General features: G+C 44.1%; 1 protein-coding gene across 4 annotated transcripts in view; it reads left to right on the forward strand.

Moving 5' to 3' along the window:
• Nucleotides 1–573: 573 nt before the first annotated feature.
• The window catches only part of TTBK1 (tau tubulin kinase 1), a 107,382-nt gene continuing 86,508 nt past the window's right edge, over nt 574–21,447 (forward strand). The window contains exons 1-4 of one of the 4 annotated variants that reach the window (XM_040553663.1): nt 574–765; nt 10,715–10,975; nt 11,749–11,850; nt 16,251–16,409. In XM_040553663.1, the coding sequence (XP_040409597.1) occupies nt 11,848–11,850; nt 16,251–16,409 (162 nt within the window). In that variant the 5' untranslated portion in view covers nt 574–765; nt 10,715–10,975; nt 11,749–11,847. Of the gene's footprint in view, nt 766–943; nt 1,165–10,714; nt 10,976–11,748; nt 11,851–15,925; nt 16,117–16,250; nt 16,410–21,447 lie in introns of those variants that run through there. The other 3 variants (XM_040553664.1, XM_040553661.1, XM_040553662.1) reach the window with 3 other exon arrangements.

The following is a 21,447-nucleotide window of genomic DNA, read 5'->3' on the forward strand; positions in this document are numbered from 1 at the left end:
ACACGTCCCTCTTGCTACTGCCTTGGCCCCGGTGCACTGCTCCGGGAGGGGGAAAATCATGGCCGGGAGGCATGTACCGCAAGGGGAGCACCACAGCTCGGGCCGTGGGGCAATGACTTTTGGAGGTGTGTGCTTATGTGAGACCTGAGGGCAACGTGAGCTGGGGCGGGGAGTAGAGCTCCGGTGCGGGGTCACAGCTGCGTACACCGGGTCGGGGAACAGGGGGTGACCGGGGACAGGGGGTGACCGGGGACAGCGGTGCCTGGGGACAGCAGCACACACCAAGAGGGTCACTTGCCCCCGTGCTGCGTGCGGTGCAGCCGTGGCCACACCGGTGCTGTGCCCGTTTTTTGACCAGCTGAGCCCGTTCCCAGCCGGTCCCGGCCCCCCTAGGGCTCGACCCCACCCAAGGGCAGGCGGTGCCGGTGCCGGTCTCAAGCCCTGCGGGGGGCTGCGGGATGAGGGCTCCGGTGCCGGTGCCGATCCCATCCGGCGGCGGCTCGGGGCGGTCCCGGGGCGGTCCCGTGGCGGCGGGGGCGGCCCGCGGGTGATGTCAGGGCTGCCGTCGGTGCGGCGCGCGGTGCATTGTGGGCGAATCCCGCCGCCCGCCGCGGCTCCTCCGAGGGGGAGACGATGCGCCCGGGGCCGCCCCGCTACCGCAGCCGCAGCGCCCGCGGGCCGGCGGCACCGGGACCGGTGAAGCCGCGCTGACGGCGCGGGGCGTGCGCTGCCTACGCCGGCCGCAGCGGGAGGCGGCGGGGCCAGGTGAGCCGGGACGGGGCGGGGCGGGCGGCGGAGGCCGCGGCGGCCGCTGGCGGCGTGGGGGGGGGTGGGGGGCGCCCCGCTTGGCCGCTGGGGGGGCGAGGGGTGCGGGCCCGCACCGGGCCGGGCCGCTCCGGGGCTGCGCGCGGGGCAGCGCGGGATTTGTAGTTCGCCCCTCCGCCCGTTGTGGGCTGGAGAGCAGGCGGAGGACTCGGTTTCCCAGCATGCTCCGCGGGATGGGCGGGCCTGGAGAGGAGTGACGGCCGCTCTCCGCCAATGAGAAGGCGGGACGGGGTGGGGCGAACCATCTGCCGAGAGGGGCGGGGGAGGGGGGTGCCGCTAGCTGCAGTGCAGGGGCGGACGCGGCCACCTCGGGCGGCGGGGGAGGCGGGGCGGCCCCAGGTGAGGGGCCGGGGGTGGGGGGGGAGCGGCTCCCGGTGCCGCGGGTTCGAGCCCCGGCCGTGCGGGTCCAGGGGCGAGGCGCGGGGAGGGGCAGGGCGAGGGGCGAGGGCACCGCGGGTGGGGGGCACACGGCCTGGAGATGGGGGGCCGGGGATTCAGAGGGTGCTCCGGGGGCGTCGTGATGCCCCCCGGACCCGCAGCGGCATGCCCGTGGCATGGGCAGGCGTGCTCCGCCTGGTGCGAGGGATGGGCGGGTGGCGGTGGAGAACCAGCCCCATTCCCTCGGGTTTTTGTTCGGGTTTGAGCACAGAGCTCTGCTGTGCTGTCCTGGGGTAACGCTGAGGGACGTGGGTTTGAGGGCGGGTGCAGAGGGTTCCTCTTCTGTAGGCTTTTTTCTCCCCATCGGGAGATTTTGGTGCTTGGCGTGCAATGGTGCCCGAGGCAGCTTTGCAGCCTCCAGCCTCGTGCCGTGGTGCGCGTGGCGCACGAGGCTGTGTCGGCCACTCTGCCCGCGGTCACTCGGGTTCCACACGTACATAGCAAAAAGATACCCGCTACCCACCCGGTACCCCGGCTCGGACCCACCACCAACTTCCAAGACGACCACCATGACCTTGAAGCATGTCTTGTACAGCACAAGGAACCGGCGCACTGAGGGCCACCGACTGGCGCTGCCCCTCCAGGGTCTGCTGAACTAGTCGCTGCTCAGTTCCTTGTGGTTTTTGGGGGGATTTCAATACCTGCTGAACTAGTCGCTGCTCAGTTTCTTGTGTTTCTCTGGGGGCATTTCAATACCTGCTGCTGTGGTGTTCCTGAGCAGTCCAAACCAGATGTACATTAAACGTTCTTCTACATTTTTCACTTTCTGTAGATTTGCAAGGAGGAGGTATAGATAATTTGATTGATAGAGGGAAAGATTTCCTAATTTTTTTTCCACAACATATGCATTTCTTTATGTTCTTTGTACTGTCACTGAAAGTGCTACCTTTTAGCAATAAACTTCCCAGTGAATCACAACAGAGATCTTTGAGTATCCAATTTTTTTCTTTGTAGGAGTGAGTTTAACCTCTTGCTTTGTGTGAGATAGGGTGTGCTACCCGTTAGCTCAACACTAAAGCTTACAGGTGCTGTGCCTTTACAGGTGCTACGACTAAAGATCAGCGAGCATCAGAGCTAGTAGTAGTTATTCACCACATTTCGCTCTACTAACTTCTTTTGAGACTTTCTCAGTATAATAGGTGTGGGGTAGGAATTATGTGTTCTTTTTTTTTTTTTCTTTATATGCCTGTGATCATCCAGCTCATAGGAAGCATTTTCATGCTGATGCGCATGAGGTCAGAAACTTTTACGATGTGATGCTCGTTGGCATATGTGGTGTCCACTGCTGTAAATTCTGTGTTCTCTGTGCTTTTCATGCTTTGTGATAATCTCATTCCTTCAAGAATGGGCATCTTCTCTGTACGGTGAAGAAAAACACCATAATTAACATTTCCTTTTAGGTCAGTTTTTGTTAGGATCAGCCTCAGGGATATATATAAATTTTTTTTTCTTGGAATAGTTAGCAAGAAGAAAGTCAGATCCCCATCAGTGTTCTTGGTCCTCCAGAAACGATTGTCTCTGGTGTAGGAAATCTATTTCAACAGCTTCCAGGGTTTATGCTAATGAACTGGCCCCCACCTCAGCCCATGTATTGATTTCCTTCCCCTTTCCTCTCAATCCCAACCCTGATGTTTGGTGCCAGAGGAAAGTGTGGTGGTGAAGCCAACTACATCTCAATGCTGGAACAGGCAGAGTGAAACCACCCTCTGATGGAAGCTGTTGGTACTTGATGTCTTCCAGAGCAGTAGTGATCAGACAGATCCAGGAAGAACCAAATCCTTCTTTCTTCTTTAAGAGCTGTGATTCCTTCGTGTTTTTTTGCCTTCTCTTACAGAAAGATTGCCACATCACTTTATAGCTTGTTAGATAGCCCACTACTCTCTGGTGGATCTTGCTATGGGTTCACCTCAATCATGTCCTGTCAGTTTTCTACATCGGTCTTATTTAGGTATGTGTCTGTGTACGGGTTCCAGGTAAACTCTGTGGGAATGGCTTCCCTTTCTGGGAAGGTCCTAGATTAGATTCATTTGCCAGAGCTCCATGATGACCTTCCAGTAACATTGGTTCACTTTGAAAACGGTGAACAGAGCAGAAGACAGAAAATAGGATCTCGTAGAACAGTATGTCTCTACAGAGACATAGACTGTTCTCGTATTTTTAGCGGCTTGTTGACTTTGTTGGTATCTCCTCCTTTGAACGTTGCAAGGCACAGCCCAAGATTTGCTGGTGTGATTGTGGAAGCACTTGCCAATGTTTAAGCTCCGCTGGCTTGCTGAAGAAGATAAAAGAATGGATACAGCTAGTGCTTCATTCCCATTCCACCCCCCACCCCCCCCCCCCCCCAAAAAAAAAAGTGGATATTCCCCAGAAATATCCTGAAATCCCTCAAAGTGTCATTTTGAGACACTGTCCAGTTGGAATAAGTACCATGATTGCTTTGGGAGACGGAGATAAGAAAGGCCAGCTATAAAGCCTCCTTCCCTCAGGCAGAGGAAGAATGGAGAAATCTGTCAGATACTTATTGAAGCATTAGGAAGGAGAGGTGGGAGGTGATGGGGATGATGTGATTTATGCACTTCTGTGTCTGAACTCTGGTTGAGGTTCCCTTGCCTTACCAGGTGCAAGCTGGACATTGGTTGTCCTCCTTCGTGCCATGCAGGACCAGCTCTTGTCTTTTTCCACGATAGCAGCCGCATACAGCATCTGTATCATGCTGTTGAGATCCGCAGCAGTTATCCTGGTAAATATGGAAACTAATCTAGCAATAGCAGTGTGATTTGGATCTCAGTGCATATCAGGTGCTGTTTCATATGAACTTTTCAATTTTTTGGAGAAAAGCAAAAAACATCAATATATTGGGCTTTATATGGAAAAAAATCACTACCGGAGTAGGTTTTTCATCAGGCTCACAATCCCTTTTGGTTTTACCCAGTTCCCCACTGCCTTCCGTTAAGTCTTCTTCACCCCTCAAGAGGTGTTTACATGGAAAAGGGTCCCTTCTGTAGTTGAGAAGGAAGATACTGGCAGTGTGATGGACTGTAGATGTAATCAAATAAGGTGTGCTTGGAAAGCCTTTCCTTTTGGTGTCAAGCCATGTCACCTTTAATTTGGTGAACAGTATGAAAGGAACAGACTGCAGATGACGAGCTGACTCTGGCCATATAGACACAATGGGAAGCAGAGGGAGAGCTTCTGGGCAGAGATTTTATTTTATTTTATTTTTTTTTCTCCCAGAGAAATAGGGCAGCCTAGACTAAAGAAAGAGATTTAGTGTCAGCCGTGACAGATGGAAGTGAATTCCTTGCTATCCATGCGATAGGAAATGTTACAAGGCTCACCATCAGCCCAGAGGCTGTAAGTGGGGAAGCTTCGGTGGCCTACTCATCAGATAGAAAGAGACTGCCAAACAGATAAGGAGAAGTTGATCTCTGGTGAAAAGACTTCAATTGTAGGATCATATACCCAACTGGGAAGGCTAAAATCCCTTATTGCTCCAATCTTTTTCCTACCAGTGTTACATGTAACATGCTTTTTCTAGCTGTACTCTTCTTGGTGTTGCAGTCTGCAGTTTTTCAGTCTTTTTATTCGTTAGCCTGAATAATTTTGCATGTACACAGGGTGTGTCATTTCGTGTGCTAACTCTGTTTTGAAACCTAGCTATGTATTCCTGTTTGCTTTCCCCTCTTTTAACTGGTTACTAGTTTTAGAGAGACTTTGGTTTAATCCTGAGATATCTTAATTTTTAAGGCCTTTGGTCTGATACCACACCAGGAGGTTTTGGCTATCCATATACACCGTTGTCAGAGAGATGGCCCTATCTGCACACTTGTCTAGTCATCCAAAACCACCTAGCCTTTCCTATAGGTCTGGAAGTCATGGCATCTCCCTTCTGCCTGTCTGCTGGTTAGTTTTAATTCTCATTTTCAGTTCTCTGAACGTGTCTGGTGCAGAAGTAAGACCGATTTCCAGATCCTCTGCAAAGCTCTTTAAAACAAAGTACAAAAAATCCTTGGCATCATCTTTCTTTGTTCAGACTTTCTATTCCTTGTCAGTCTGTCATGCAGCAGACTGGCTGGCTGCTCCGTGGTCAAGTATGTGTGGAAAATACATAACGTTTATCTTTAGCAGTTTGTTCCATCTCTTTGATATTTTTTTCTTGATGATTTTACATTTAATGTAGAGGAATACATCCCATTTTCTTCCTTTCTGTGTATATTCTATTTTTAAAAGACTTTTGTTTGTAAAATAAGTCAATTAGAATTAAAATCAAGCCATTTAAAGGACAGAGCAGAGGTTGCTCTGGCCAAAGATTTGATTTTATTTTCTTAGGGTGGCATATTTCTCCTCTTACTGAACCAAGTTGAGCTACTAATGAGTTACAAACCTGATCTCCAAGAGGCAGCTGAAGTTACCCCCTGCTGCCCTTCGCAGCTCCTCTGCTCTCCCTCAGCAAACCACAGTTGCTGCATCATTCTGGTCAGAGGGTCAGGGGGGTAGTTTTGTTGCTACATTTTAGAATTTAGACTTGATACAATTAATTTACCTATCTCCTTTAAGTCTACTGGTTTCTTTAGTACATATGCTATTCCTCCACTTGAGTGATCTGACCTTCTTTCTCCATACCTTGTTCGCTGGAGTGCCCACAAATGCAGTCCCTTCAGCAGCTTCCTAAATGTGCTTCCCTGAATCTATACATTCTAGTTCCCCAGCTTCTTTATGAGACCTGTTTCACCCAAAAAGGTTCCATTTCAATATCACATACCACTGAAAGCACTCTTTGGTGTTTTTGTTTGTTTGTTTTGTTTTTGTTCTTCTAAAATTTTGTCTTTTTCCTTCCCCCATTGCAGAATTAGATAACCCAGGTTATCGTTCTTGGCCTTTTTGCCACTGAAAGCCGTGGACATGATGCTTGCCAGCTTCTGGCTGGTGTGATGCCACTGGAGTTGCATGCTGCTGCTTCCTTAATGCATTGGAAAAAGCAGCAAACGGTCATTTCTTGTTCACTTTCTCCATGCTGAATTGTTTGTATAGATCTCAATCATATTACCTCAGCTTCTTCATAAGAATCTGCCCTCCAGGGCTCAGTGTGCTGCTCTTGCACTGATGACAGGCAGGTTATCACGCTGTGCTTTTACCCCACAAGCTCAGCTGTCAGTGTGCCTACAAACTGAGTTGCCTCTGCAGCCTACCTTTTGCCCTCTGCTGGATGGCTGTTCTTGGTGCAAGGGGTCAGCAAAGAGGTTTCACCAACAGGATCCCTGCCAGTCAGCATAAAGACCTACTGCCACAAGATGTTTTTCCCTCCCTGGCATCACTGATGGCGGGGACATAGCCTGAAGGCAGGAGTGTATCTGAAATTCCTTCTTCCCCCTCCCCAAACCGCAGTGTGTGCAGTTCGTCCATCCCTAACATGAAAAAGCAATGCTTTGTTCCTGAGGTCTGCGAGGTAGGGGTGCATCTGTCCAGAGGCACGCAGCTGGCCTTGTCTCTATTTATTTAAACAGAATCTACGTGCTTTGGACTCTAATCTACTGGTTTAGGGGTTATGCAAGTAAGTTATCAAAAGTAATTGGTTTCTTGCGTCTTGCTTTCCTTGGAAAAAAAGGTTGGCTCAAGGCAGAGTTACTTGGCTGCTTTTAAGGAGAAATGGCTGAGCCCTGTGGTTCCATGGTAGGCTGAGGACTTTGTGTTGTGAAGACAAACGCAGAGCATGGCTTGACTGAAGCTGAACTGGATCTGAGGTACCACTCCTGCATTGTGCTGGTGCTTGCATTTGACTGACCCTACAATGAACCAGGTCAAGCAGCTCAAAGCCGAGGGAATAACCTTGAAGGAGAGAATAACCTTGAGAAGAGAACTGTTTCTATGCATTGCAGGTAGCTTTTTAGTGGTGAAGCAGGAACCTGAAGTTGTGGATCCAGGATCAGTGTATCTTTGTAGACTGTAGGTAACACGGTGTAACCACTGTGGTGTTTCCATTGATTGTCAACTTTCATTCACTAGTGTCTAAGCACCCAAAAATGTGGTTTTGGTTTTTGTTTTTAGTAAAATTTACAGTAGCTAAAGCACGCCTTTTGGAAGGTGTTCAGCCTTGATCTGAAAAGAGCAAGAGATCTAGAATCTGCCACCTCCCTTGCTCTAGTTGCTTTCCTTAAGGAAAAGAAAACTCCAATGAAACAACAATTTGAAGCTTCTAGAGGAAGATGAGCCAGACAGGAGGAATCCTTCAGTCTCTTAAATTTTCTTCATAGGAAGATGCTTCTGTGCTAAATGAATTTGCCTTTCAGTTGCCTTTTGGATAAGATACCTGCATTTTAAAGAGTTTAGTTTTCAAGTGACTAGGAAGGCATCCTTCAGCCTTTCTTCATCTCCATCTTTTTAATGACCATTAGGTGTGGATGCTGGCCTATACCTGACTCCAATGTCTGTCTTTCCAGTTGTAGGCAAGGACAGAATTGTCCTACTATCTCCTGCTGCTCTCCGCAGCAATGCTGTGCTCTGTGGGCATGACCTGTAGGCCTTAATCCTAGATGTCTGAGCCTGTGTTTGGTTGTGCTAAGAGGTATTTTGTGTAAGATGAGCTTTTTCTTTCTGCTTTTCTTGACTCTTTCATCTCATTGTCTAGAAAGAGTGGTTGCTCATCAAGCAAAGATGAGGCTTACTGGCCTTACTTGAGCAGGAGGAAAAAAAGGGTAAAAGACAAATTCAAAAGGAAGGCAGCAAAGTGTTTTCTCACTCTTTTGATGACATGGGGGAAAAGGCAGGAGGCATTTAAGTTAAGTTCTAGGCTTCGGTGCTGTCTGGTCACGTGTTGGTCTCTGCAACCTATTTCAAGATTGATGGTGACTCAAAAGCTTTTATTTCAGTATGGTTCCTTTTTTTGCCAAACAAATTTTCTTTAACCTTGCCATCTGTGTTTCTGATTGTGGTGAAATTCTTGTTACTTTTTTCCCCCACTACAGAGAGCCCAGGCTGGACTCGAAGCAGTGATTGTTGTGTCTGTGGAGTATTATTAGAAGTGTTCTCTGGTAGCCAGCCTGCTCTGGCACATTGAACACAGAAGGCGTAATTACCCGTTTCAGGTTGAGATCAGTCTGAAAAACTGTGAGCTTTTGCCAGCTTAGGTATAAATTTTGTTTTACATTGCTTTAATACAGTCATTAATGGAATTAAAATGATTTTTACAGTAAAACAAGACACAAAATACAACCGTATGTATTCTGTAATAGGAAATTCTCAGGATCCAGTTACCTGGCAAAGCATTGGCAAATTGAGGATCAAAGTACAAATATGGATTGTTACAATGAATCTGCCTTGAGAAACAGATTTTGAAGTGTTTTTTTTAATTCTTTTTTTTTTTCCCCCTGTGAGAATAATATTCAAGAGATTCTTCTTCAAGCACAATGATCAGGTGTAATGTTTTGAAAGGTCTGATAGCAGAATGAGAAGACACGTCTAAGTCATAGAGCTGTTAAACTCAACAAATAAGAAAACTTGTTCTTGTGGTTTATGGATGGGAAATGATTGTTTGCATGGGCTGGGAGATTGGAAGCACATGCTGACAGTTGTGGACTAGATGGCATCATAGACACGTGTGGAAATGGCTTGTACAGAGGCAATTGAGGCCAGCTTGTAAAACTCTTCCATGAGCTTAGTAACACCATTTCTCCTTGGAAACTGACTCTTGCAGCAATGCAGAAAGAATTAAACAGAGCATGCTTGCATATACAAGAATTTTCTTGTGTCTTTCTAGGATGTTCAGTCACAGAGAGAAACAGGTGTTGGCCACAGCTGCTATCTGCCTCGATGGTATTGTGTTTGTTGTTAATATTATCTTTAGATCAACTATGAAGGAAACAAATTCCTCTAGAATTGTATTGTAGACCCTTCAAATAACAATGACATTTGTGCTTTGAGTCTCAAAGCAAGTTTTACATCCCTGGGCACTTTTGTCTTTGAGGAGGAGAAAAAAAGCTCAGAACCATTGAATATGGTTGAGAATGCATTGGGATTTCCCAAGGGTAGAAGAAAAAGTGGGTCAGCTGTGAGGACATCACCTTTGAGCAATTCACCATCTGTCTGCAAACTAAAAAAAAATTGTAAGGCTGCAGATCAGAGGATGTAACTGTAGATTTGCTGAAAATAGGAGGTAGAAGAAGGTTAAACATGCTCCTCTGAGCATGCTCCAACCAGGGCAGAGAGCTTCCCAGAAAAATGGAAGAAATAGTTAAAGGAGGGCTGTAGAGAGGTGATATAAGTGGCTAACAGCTGGCGTGATAAAATGTTTCTGTCAGTCCCAGGAAATCTCTTATGTGTAATTACAAACATTCCCTGCTGAGATCAGCAGTGGGCTTGAAAGCCAGGAAAATTTTGTCCCACATGGTCTCATTTGGTCTAATGTGATGTATCAGTGCAGCAAGTGTCAGTTACTCTAATTTTTTATTAAATTTCAGAAAGCTCTTGGCGACCTGAAATCCACCTGGCAGATCTATAAATACGTGATTTTTCCTTCCCTGTCTTCCAGAAGTGGAATCAAAATTTACGTGATGTCCAGTGGTGTCAGGTGCAGGCAAGGTGACATCAGAAGTATAACCTCTGCCTAGCTTTTGCTTTTTTTCAGAAATATTTATTTTGGCTACCAGCAGACTACTCAAGCTTTGCAAATAGTGATCTATATTGACATTGCAGCTTAAGTGTATCTACCTGCAGTTAAATTTATTTATTGTAAGCAGACCATGATGCCTCTCCGTTATATTACTAGAGGCTTAAGTTGGTTATGATGCAAGAGAGATTTCCTGGTGTTGTATTTCGTTTTCTGCTTGGATCAAAAATCAAAGCAGTTTGGTCAGAGAGATTGGAAGAAAATAACAGACTTCCCTCTCAAACTCCCATTTCTCCCCATTTTCTGAGCTCTGCAGCTGAGACTGCTGGTGGGAGAGGATTAGGATCGTGTAAGAGCGCCCGCACTGTTGGCAGTTTCTGCTGCGCGTTCCTAATGATTTGTTGTCGTAATTAACTGTGCTGATTCTCCCTGTAGATAGGTGGGTTTGGCACAGAAACCACTGCTCTGTCTGACTGCTTTGTGCGCTAGTACAGTACCTGGCAGCGTGAGCTTACGGGTATGGGGGGGTTGTTTTCCTTAGGTCGTGCGCTGATCCTTCAAAGTCACTGCGAGGGCCAAACTACGTTGGGTTGGCTGCATAACCAGGTAGTGGTAATAGTGCTGTCAAGGGGTGTCTGCTACCGTATTTATTACATTCCCTTTAGCGCAGCCTGGGGTTAGCGGAAAATCTGGAGCTGCCTGTCTCGATCCCAGCATTTCAGATTTTTTGTTTTTTCCCAGTCACATTTACATCACTCCTTCACGGTCATGAAACAGAAGCCTTTCAAAGGTGAAAAACAGTCCCAGTATCTTGCAACCTCACCTTTAGATATTTTGTTTTTTTTACAGACATGCTTTGAATAACAAATCCAGAATTTCTAAAGCTGGTGCCCTTGCATGCTTATGAGAAGAATATGTCACAGAGGAGACTTTAAGCCACAACTGCTAGGAGTCGAGCCTGCTCTCTGAGCAGGATTTGCAACAGCAGAGGCAGGCAATGAAGGAAGATGTGTGTCGACAAGGAACAATTCAGAACCTTTCGAGCTCCTGCTGTCAGACCTACGCTAATGTATGACTTGTTTTAAATTGCTGTTTCAAGTTCAGCAGGAGGTATGATATATTCCAGGGTTGAAACATTGTTAGTCCAGTACACTGTATTTTCTTTTAATCAACTTGTTTCTTATGTTATTATATGCATTTCTATCCTAATAAAAGAATGCTGGTGCATGGTGGAACTTACTTATACAAAAAAAAAAAGTATATTTTTTTGTTGTTTTCACATGAGGGATTTAATTTTGAAAATTGGTATTGTGTGTTGGAAACAGATGAAGTTTGTAACATAGTGAGTGACACTGAGTGCCTGCAGTTAATGGTGCTGTTGACTGAGCCCAAGTTCTGCTGCTCAGCTGCTCTTGGAAACCCTGCTGTTGTTCTTTTTCTTCTGAGCACTCCCAATCCTACTTATTGTATTCCTTTCTTATTACCTGCCCCGTCAGTTTCATTTTGGCCTAATGCTGGTAAATTTGCATCTTTGTGGGATCTTTTAAACCAATATTCATGGTAGGAACAGCTAAGTTATACCTAAATTCTGTTCACAACAACTTTTGTTGTTGCTGTTCCTGCCATTCAAGTACTGAAAAGGGAGATCAATCTGATTTCTAGACTGTGGCTTACCAGGGTTGTTTCTTTTGTTTTTGCACATGTCCAACCTCATCTCACCTAAAAAGCTGTAGTTTTCATCAGCTGTCTAAAACACTCTTGGGATCTGCTATTAAGGTGGATCCCTTGTTCATGATGTGGGCAACACTTTGATCAAGTAATGAGGGTCCTGGGCTACAGCAGTTTAAATAAACTTCACTTGTTCTAATTGTTTTAATTTGTAGGCTTCCAGAGGTGAGGATGTGTCCTGAAATAAAGTGACATATTGCAATTCCTCAACAGTGAGATAAAGACACTTAGGACTATCCAGGACCTTTAGTAAGATGGTGAGACAGACCTCCATAGCTTTGTTCTGCTGTTTAATAACCACCTTGCGTCTTTTCAACTTGATGTTTGTTTAAGTTTGGCTGTATTTTGAGCACTGCTAACCCATTATAGTGAAACTGAAGTGAACTAACATAGGAAAGTTCTCGTATAAATGCTAGAGATTTTCACAAGGAATGCTCCATACTTACAAGTTTAATTTTAAGAGTGCTAGGATCCTGTAAAATAAGGAAATCATTCTTCCAGTCAAGCTGTTTAAAATTTTGCCTGCCCGAAAGAGAACTTGTAAGATAGATACTTGGGGTATATATATGAGACTTTCTAAATGATTCTTTATTGTTTGGTTTCTGACCTCCTTGATAGGATATGGGAGACGTGTATACACACACGTACATATGCATACACTACTTTGAAAGTAACTGATAAAAACATAAATCTGCTCATACCAAGTCATATCACGGGTCCATCTAGCCCAGTATCCTGTCCCAAGATTGCCAAGAATGAATATGTGGCATTGAGAAGAAAAGCAGGGAAAAATAAAATGGCTCTCCAGAATGCTCTTACTACCCTCGGTGATTCATAAACTGGAGGCTTCCTAAGATGAAGATGGAATGTTTCTATGCAGCTCATTACTGGATTTTTAATTATAATCGTGTATTTCTCCTGAATTTGTAAAGTCAGGTTTTGAATCTGTGTAAGCTTTTACCATCTGCTGTGAAAAGTTCTTCAGCCTAGCAACTTCTGTGAAGTTCCTTTTGCTTGCTCTGAGTTTTTCTCCTGATGAACACAAATGTGAACAAGGCAGGTGCCTTTGATGGTCTGGCTCTGCCAAACTAATAGGCTGCAACATCAGGCCTTGCACTGAAATAAGTCTTTCCTCCTGAGTTTCTTACTGTTGCCTCTCCTAGTCACGCTTCTCAGCTGGTCTACATTTTCATGTCAGTTCAATAATTGCTGCTATATTACATCAGTTTTTCTTGCAAGCTGCCTTAAAATTAAGGAGACCATTTATCCACGTGTGCTATTCATGGGAGCTGTCTTGATGCCAAGTAGAAGGAACAGATAGCAGAGCAGTGTGTCAGAATATTTAGTGCAGCCTGTTTAAGCATGGGATTTTCTGGATATATATATATTTTAAAGACCAAGACTAAATTTATAAAACTCTAAAGATTCTTCAGTATGGACTGGAAGAGATAGCAGTATGAAAGAGCTATTTCACACTTCTGCATGCTAAGGTTGGCCAAGAGACAGGATTTGGTCCTGTTGTTGTCACTGTTTCTTTCTTGCAGCTGCTTCCATTTCTACTTCATTATGCTATTGCTAGGAAGCCAGTTTTACCGTATTCTAGGCTTCCTCAACTCTCTTGCTTCTCTTCTTGCAATAGGGGTACAGATTTCCTGAAAAATGCTACAGAAAAAGACAAACTGAAAGTTTTTGTCTTCCTAGTCACCGTCTTCAGTTATATACCCTTATGTTCTGCAATCTGTACATCTTAAAGCTAAAAGTGACAAAGATAATTCAGAGTTCATATGCTTGGACATACTCATTGGAGTCAGGAACAGCCTTTCTGGTGGTCAAGCGAGCTATAATCCTTCCATCTCTGCTCCAGCCCCTCTTATCACCACTTAGCATTGTGTCTGCACATTAAATGTTCTGTGTTGTGTGTTAGGGAAGAGGTGGTGGTGCCTTACCTGTCCCCCACTGACCATCTTTTACCACCTGATTTCTGTAGCTTCAGTAGCAAATTCAACCCCAGCAGAGGGCTGGCACCAGACTTAGATGCTGGTCAAGCAACGTCTACGCTATATTTTATTGATTTAGATGGAATTAAAGCACTGCATTAAAGTTAAAGCATGATTTAGACACTTATGTTTTCTGCACAAAGGTAACTTCCACCCCTTCTTTTATCCTTTCTCTGGAAGTCTTGGTTAATGTGTGTTACATCTTGTCATGGGTGTAGGCAATGCTTCTGTGTTGTTCTGGTAAACCCAATAAGCATGTTTCTGCAGTATTAATACTGCCTCAGGAACAAATTTTTGGTATGGTATCACTGCTTTGTGCTGCTGCTGCGATCTAAAACAGCTTAAAATTTGTCTCAGGCTGTAATTAAATTGGCTTTTTGTTTGGCTGCCTCACTCTGGCTGCACCAGAGCACATCAGTAAACTTAGTTCCGTAATTCTGTATCACCAAATGGCTGCTATTCATGGTAGAGCCACAGGAGGATTTTATTCTGTTTCAAAGCCAGTAAAGCTTTCTGTGACCTCTTATTTAAATAACAACCATGCTGGTTTTGTGCACATATATTATAACATTGAAGGAAAGTAGTATATAAAGCATCAGAGAAAGCAGTTCTATATTACCTAGCTGTGGGAATTCATTGACTTTCATACTCTGTCTTCACCCTAAAATTATACCTTTGGATTACTTTCCACCACTGCTCACCAGACTGATCCACCCTGGATCTCCAGCTGCCTTTGCACCACCTTCAAGCCAGCACCTGCATTGTGCTGTACTTGTCCTCGTCAAGTGATACCAAGAGACTTTCAAGAGCAGAGATTGTACCTGCCTCTGTACATGTACGTTAATGTGCTTTTATATTCTCGTGAAGTTGAAGAGTTAGGACAGTCTATAACTAAATGACTTTGCCTTTTCCTCTAATATTTAAAGAAGCCTTAGAGATTCTCTCCCGTGCAGCCTGCAATGAGGTGCAGGGAGGCTGGGTGTACAGCATATGCAGAGCTTGTTGCTAGCTTAGGGCTGGTCAGTTCAGCTGTTCTGGCTGGAATAACGGAGCCAGGGAATAGCATTAGAATTGCTCATTAGGAATAAGAAGCACAAATATTGTGCTGCCAAACACAGAGTGTACTTTTTCAGTGGAGAGTTTTCCAGTTTCTTTTTGTCTTCGGTAGCTGGAAACTGAAAGAGCGGCTGCTCCATACAGATACAGGATTCTTTCTATGGGAGTTTGAAGCATTTTGCAGTATCATTTCTTCTGATTATTTTTTTTTTTTGTAATTCAGTTTCTTCCTATCTCTCTTTTATCATTTTGATTGTACTTTATTAGATGTTGGATTGTGTGAACGTTTCTCAGAAGTCCTCTTATTTCATTATTCTGCTGCTTGGTTTTTCCACATAGTTATCTTCTATTTTGAGAACAAAATCTTTTGACTTGCTCGTAATCTGATGTTTGATCATCCTCTGTCTTGGACTTTGTGACATATTTCTATCTGCTGCTTCCTCGTGCACACAGCATGCTGGTCCCTTCCTATCTTTCCTTGGTCCTTTTACTGCTAGGAAATGAGTTCTTTTCACTACTTGAGCTCTTAATTTACTGGTGACTTTATTCATTTTTTGTGGCCTGAAGAAGTGTGATGGTCTTTTATTCCCATTTGATACTTACGATGTTAACCTTATTTAATTCATCTGTCAGAGTGCTGCAGTAACACTCATTTTTAGGAAGGAAAATATGGAATATTTTGGGGGGAAGGAAGATAGAAATATGAAGAAAGTTTAATAAGAGATCCATGCAGTCTGGCCTACTTCTAAAGCAAGAAAGGAATCTTACAGGAAGAGGCAAAATGCATTTGGAAAATCTATTAGTTCTGTTTTGATTCACTTTCTTCTAGAGAAGGGGATTCAGTTTGTATCTGGAAGTCAGTTTTGTAGAAGAATTGTAATTTAAAAAAAATGAAGCAAAATTAATTTCAGCATAGGGTATCTGGAGCTCCCTATAAAAGCAGGAAAAAAGGGGCATGGGGCATGCAAACGCTATAGAAATAAGATATCTTTCTGTATTTTAATTTGATAATTTCTAGCAGTGTGTATGTTATTAGGAGGACTAATCTGTACATGGCTGAAGCCCTTTCTAACCATCCCTATCTTCTTTGCTTGGCTGTCCATCACAGTGGCAGTGTCTAATTCTGGCTCTCTAAAGGGCCTTCTACCCTACTCTGATGCTTTTAGGCTTATTGAATGCAATACCTGGCAAACCCTTCTGATTTGTGTTGGATGTCGTCCAATGAAAACCATAAAAACTGCCGATGTTGCAGCTGCTCTGTTAAAGCAAGACCTTTTTGCCTAGTAACGATAACAGCTCTTGCAGCATTTGGCATTAGATTCTCTTTGACTTGTTGGCTGTCAAGCCCAAGAGCAGTGGACTCCTGCATGGTATAGCTGGGAATTGTCACCCTTTTAGTTTGTGCTGCTGACTTGAAGCATGGTTGTGTCTGCCAAGTTTATGCATGGGTTGAGCTCAGGTATTTGCAAGGTGAGTTTGCCTTCTTTCCTAAGAGACTGGTTCTGATTTAGTGATAAACAAAACCTTTGGAAATATAGCATGTACTTCTGCCATAACCTGTACTAATTCTGTCATTCCTTTCCCCTGTCCCTTCTTCCCCCCAGATAAATGGCTCATTTAAATTGGGAGCTACTAAAATACTCTCTGGCTGGCAAATGCAGTGCCTAGCAGCAGTCATCAAGGACGAACCAAACATGAGTGGAGGAGGGGAGCAGGTCGACATCCTTCCGGCCAATTATGTGGTCAAAGATCGCTGGAAAGTGGTGAGTAGCACTGGCTTTGTGCTTCCTTTGGTGTCCCAAACAGATTTTCTCCTCCTGTGATAGTATAGAAACTTATTTGGTTAGTCCTGGGCTCCAGCAAGAGACAGTGGAGTCCTACGGTTTGTCCTACATGTTAGTAGAACACTGCAAGGAGATGGTCAATATTGCTCTAGTGTTTTTATTTTAGAACATCTGGTATTTTTAGAAGACTAAACCTACCAGGGATTTTTAGTTGGGATTGAACTGTTGCAGCAGGTTGAGTCATCTTTTAGTAAGAAACTCTGATTTTGAGATACTGTGGCAAAGAATACTAGAGATATCCCTATAAATAAATAACATTACAAAAAGATAATTTAAATGCAAATGTTTAAGGTTAGAATGTCATTGACTTCAAAAGTCAGAAATTCCATAATTAGCTTGTTGGTACAACTTCTGTGTCCAAATTATTATAATACTTTTAAAAATTATGTCATCACATGTTAAGAGTTTTAGGTCTTCATGAGTCAACTGTCTCATCTGATGTGCAAGCTGGATAGGACACATTGAATCAGTAGAATCATTTCATCTTTTCATGTATACATTGTGTTGCTGCAGATCTTAATATCCATTTAAATTTGTGGCTTGACTTTGCCATTTAAACGCACCTTTTTGTGTTTCTTACTGCTGCAGTATCTGTGTCAGAAATATTTTTTTTATTCATGCTTTTACCAGGTGATGTACGAGAAAACTATTAGCTCGCTTTTACAGAAAGGGTCTCAAATTTAATTAGGTCTTGATTTTTTTAATTATTTTTACAGACTTCTTAATGCTTACGATCAAAGCACAACTCCGCTAGACATCATGGGCATCCAGGCATGCTCAGCACTTCTATGGACTGGACCTGGCTGTCTTGTTTTAGGCACCCAGCAGACGAGCTTGAGAACAATGACAGCTTGTGAGCAGAGGCTTGTACAGAATCATGTGAAAACACTGGTAGAGACATTGGGAGAATCCCATCCTCTAGACATGTGTTTCATTGCTTCCAGATTTGTTCAGAGGATGCAGCTCCTCTTACATATAAGGCTTTCTCTTTATTCCTAAAGTGAGGCCCCTGGGAGGGAGGTGAGGGAAAGTAGCACTATATTGTCATCACAGATAAAGAAACTAGAACATAATACATGAAAGGATTGCTTAAGTTTTTACTGTTTAAAGTTCTGTATTCTTTTTCTGTATTTTGCATTTGTCTTTGAAAAAAAAAAAAGGAAAATTAAAATTTCATTTGTGGCACTGTGTCCATTTTTAACTTGAATTACCAACAGTGTCAGAATCAGTAAACTCACAGCACAAAGTTCTATAGTTTGAACTGCAAGTGATTTGGGGTAGCAGCACTAAGCAGTTCCCCTGTGCTGACTGGATACAGTACAGCTACCTCGTGAGTTTTGCAGTGGGCTGTGAATATCAGAGGACTTAAAGAGACTCAGGACTGCGAACTATGTTCAACTCCAGGCTGTGAGTCGATTATTTTCAGCAGCCCACTTCAGAAAACGTACCATCCTTTCATTAGTCATACGTCTTGCCTGTATCTCTCTGTTGCCTTGAACAGTTAGTTGTACCTTGCTCTGTTCCTATTACTCCCCCATTGCGTGCCTCGCTTCATCCTAGGATTTTGCTCCTGATTTCTCCACAGCCTTCACTTTCCTGTCTGGCCTATCCCCTAACATCCTTATATTTAGGCAATTCAAACTGCTCCTCAGTCTCTGTGCTTCCTGAGAGCAGATGGAGAATCTCTAGATTCTGTGCAATTACATGCCAAAATGGAGACGCCCTCTCCCCCCTCCCAAAGCTTTTCAGCACAACTGCAAGAAGGTCTCACTGTGCTCTTGCAGCTTTTGGCTGGATCACATATACTTGTTTTGGGAGGCTGCTGCATGTGCAGGCTACCAGGCTTACAGGACCTGAAACACGCTCTGTGCTTATGGACTTTCTCAGAAAATACCGTTTGCAGCTTTTAGCTGACCCTCCCTGCACAGAGCTTTCCTCAGACCCAACAATTTGGCCAGATCGGTGCATATTCTTTGCAAAGCTGAAGTTAGATGCAATTCTGATGCTAAGCCATTGGTGCAGATACTCTTCTGCACCCTAGCTAGCTTGGGCTTGTACCATTCCTACTCTTCATCAAGCCTCAAGTTTCTATTTCATGGGCAGAAGTGCTAAAACTTCTGCAAGTGATGTTTTTCTGCTTGTATGTTTTTTACACAGTCTAAACAGAGTACCTTTGATCTTGGATACAGCAGAAGGGTTTGGTTTAAGTTTGTCTTTAGAAACCTAAAATGTGCTTGGTTGTGCTCCTAGGGGGAACATTTCAAACTCATTGTAAATTTGATAAAGGCACTAAGTGTGGGTTTCAGTGACTTCATTGTTGCATGAATCTGTAAGTCTGGGGACTGATAGAACCTCTACCGATTACCCTATGTTAGAAAATACAGAAACGTGGTTATGTTTTCAGCAACAGCTATAACTGGGGTAATAGCCTTTTATGTTTTATAATGTTAGCTCACCGCATTCTTCAGTACTGCAGTGAGGTCGCTACTCCATGTGAAGGCTCAGAGAAATTGCTTAAGGGCAAAAATATCAATGAGAAATTCTGATTCCCAGAACCAGTCAGAACTGGGAGCTGTATGGGGCTCAAAGTAACCTGACAAAAGTAGAAAAATACTTTTGGTGCAAGGAATTGATTAGCATAGGAGCAAATGACAGACAAAAAGGGGAGTGCTCGTTAAGTGAGCATAGTGTAGTAAGAGCTTTTTTTTTTTTTTTGTCATAGACCTTTCTGAATTTAACACAGAGCATGCAAGCTAGACAGGTGAAGCTCTGCTGTGAGAAATGGATCCTGCACAAGCAGGTGTGTGGCATATTTATGTGGCACTGGGGTTCAGCTGCCAGAAGGCTTTTCGTGCAATTTGTCCTCCCATTGTGACTATCTCTGGCTGGGCATCTGCTTGAACCTTGTGGTTCTTAGTGCTGGTATACTTCCAGTATTGAGCCAAGTTCTAAATTTAGATCGGTTTAATGTATTCCTTGAATTCTTTCCTTTCCTCCTCTCCTCCTATGTGCTGGCTGACAAATTCTGACAAATGAAGATGTTCATTCTCTGCAGTTAGCCTGGTGGTAGTTCTTTTTGCTGTCACTCCAAGTGAGAAAAGTTTGGCTTTCTGACAGCAATGATGTTTGCTGTTGTTGTTATTTTTGGAGAAAGGCGTGAACAGGGAGTACTTATGCTTTTTATCAAAACTTTTGGACTTGAAGTACTCTTTTAAATCATCATTTTTTACCTGCAGATGTTTTAGCTAGATGAAGTTTGGATGGTACTAGAACCATGCAACTTTTGCTGAGACCCCAGAGGATGACTTGATCCACGTGTACTCTGAATGATATGTACTGCTGTGCTCAGGGAAGGGAACTAAACCAAACATAACTTGTACTTGCTTTGAACTAGTTATAGATGTTAAGGCTGAGTGGATACGTCTCTTCATCTCTCCTAATCCATTTCTGTTGGAGATTCACAGCTGAGACTTATTAGCAAGACACAGTTGGCAGTTGCATTGAGCTTTGAATACAAGTGGTGACTCATATTCATATATGCTATTTTGCGATCCCTGCTCTGGTTTCTGGCATTCTTGAACTGAAGTTTTGGTTACCCTCACCCCTCTCCTGTTTATTTTGGACACCTTGCCAGATGCCCCACAAACTCTTGTGGACTCTTTTGGCCCTGTCTTGGTGGAAAGGCCATTTATGGCTCCAGGAGGGAACTTCAGACAAGCAAGGGTTCTTTGTCAGTCCTGGGGCCTGTTTGGTGTCTCTGCAGAACTGTTTTAAGTGGACTTTGGCAAGTCTTTAGATGATTTAGAATTTGACTGGTTGACTTCTTGATTGGCTTCTCATGAAATGAGAGGCTGAGAACTGCCCATTTTTTGTAAGTTAGTTATCCCTTGAGATCAGTGTAATTCCTAGTGGAGCAGACTCTCAGAGTTTGGTGAACGTTGGTCTATTCTTTCTCACCGGTTGTTAGATCAGATGAGGCTTGCTTGCCATTTCTGGATGAACTGGCCTATTGAGTTGGACTGCAGGAGTTTTAGACTTGACCACAGAAGTGCTCCTAATAGGTAGTCACTGTAATAGTAGCTTCTGTTTGCCCTGTTAACATTTGAAGCCTGTGGGTGATAGCCTTGACCCTGGCTGTGTTCACCATAGATTGCTGGCCCTCAGTTTGGTCCATCGCTCTGGACTCAGAGCACATGTTCTGGTTCCTGACCTTGCCACCAATACTGGGACTGAACCACTCTTTCCATGGGGACGTATTGTCCTTACATAATATTCTTGGAAGGCAGACTTTGTTTAGAGCATTGGCACCTTATACAGTTGCTAAATAAAAGATTAAATTTATAATTGAAAGGTATTTTTGGTTGAGGGGGGCAGGGAGGGTGCCTTTCATTTTTTTGACCTGTCCATCTATGAAACAGTGAAATTTTCTGTATTCCCAGTGGAACTGCATTTTGTTTCTCCTCTCTGGATACTGTTTTCTGCTTAGTGGTAAGGCTGTTTTGTTGGTGGTGGGTTTTGTTTGTTTTTGGTTTTTTTTGTTTTGTCTTTTTTCCCTAGGCTCTGGAGAATTGTGTTGCAAGAGTCTTTTCAGGATAAATCCAAAATATTAAGGATATTTAAAGGACACTTCAAAGGCAGCAGTCTGTGTCCTGTATAACTGCTGGTACATCCAGAAAGGCTTTGGGAACTGGCTTCCCCAACTGGGACGTGCCAGTTTTGTGTTGGTAGTCCTGAGGGAAAGCTCAGTCTGGGGAATTCCTGGCATCCCCTGTCAGAGCCTGCCACGCCGGGGAGTCAAGTAGCGTGGCTTTTTGGTAAAAGTTTACTCCTTGTGTCAGGAAGGCTCTTAGAAAATGGAAGAAATGCTGCAATGAGCCGTGTGGTGGTGTGGCCACTGGTGGCATACTGAAAGGACTGAAGGCATATGTCTGAGATGCAGCTTACTTGATTTTAGTTG

Source organism: Cygnus olor, chromosome 3 (assembly GCF_009769625.2).
Source record: "Cygnus olor isolate bCygOlo1 chromosome 3, bCygOlo1.pri.v2, whole genome shotgun sequence".
In the NCBI taxonomy this organism is placed as follows: Eukaryota; Metazoa; Chordata; class Aves; order Anseriformes; family Anatidae; genus Cygnus; species Cygnus olor.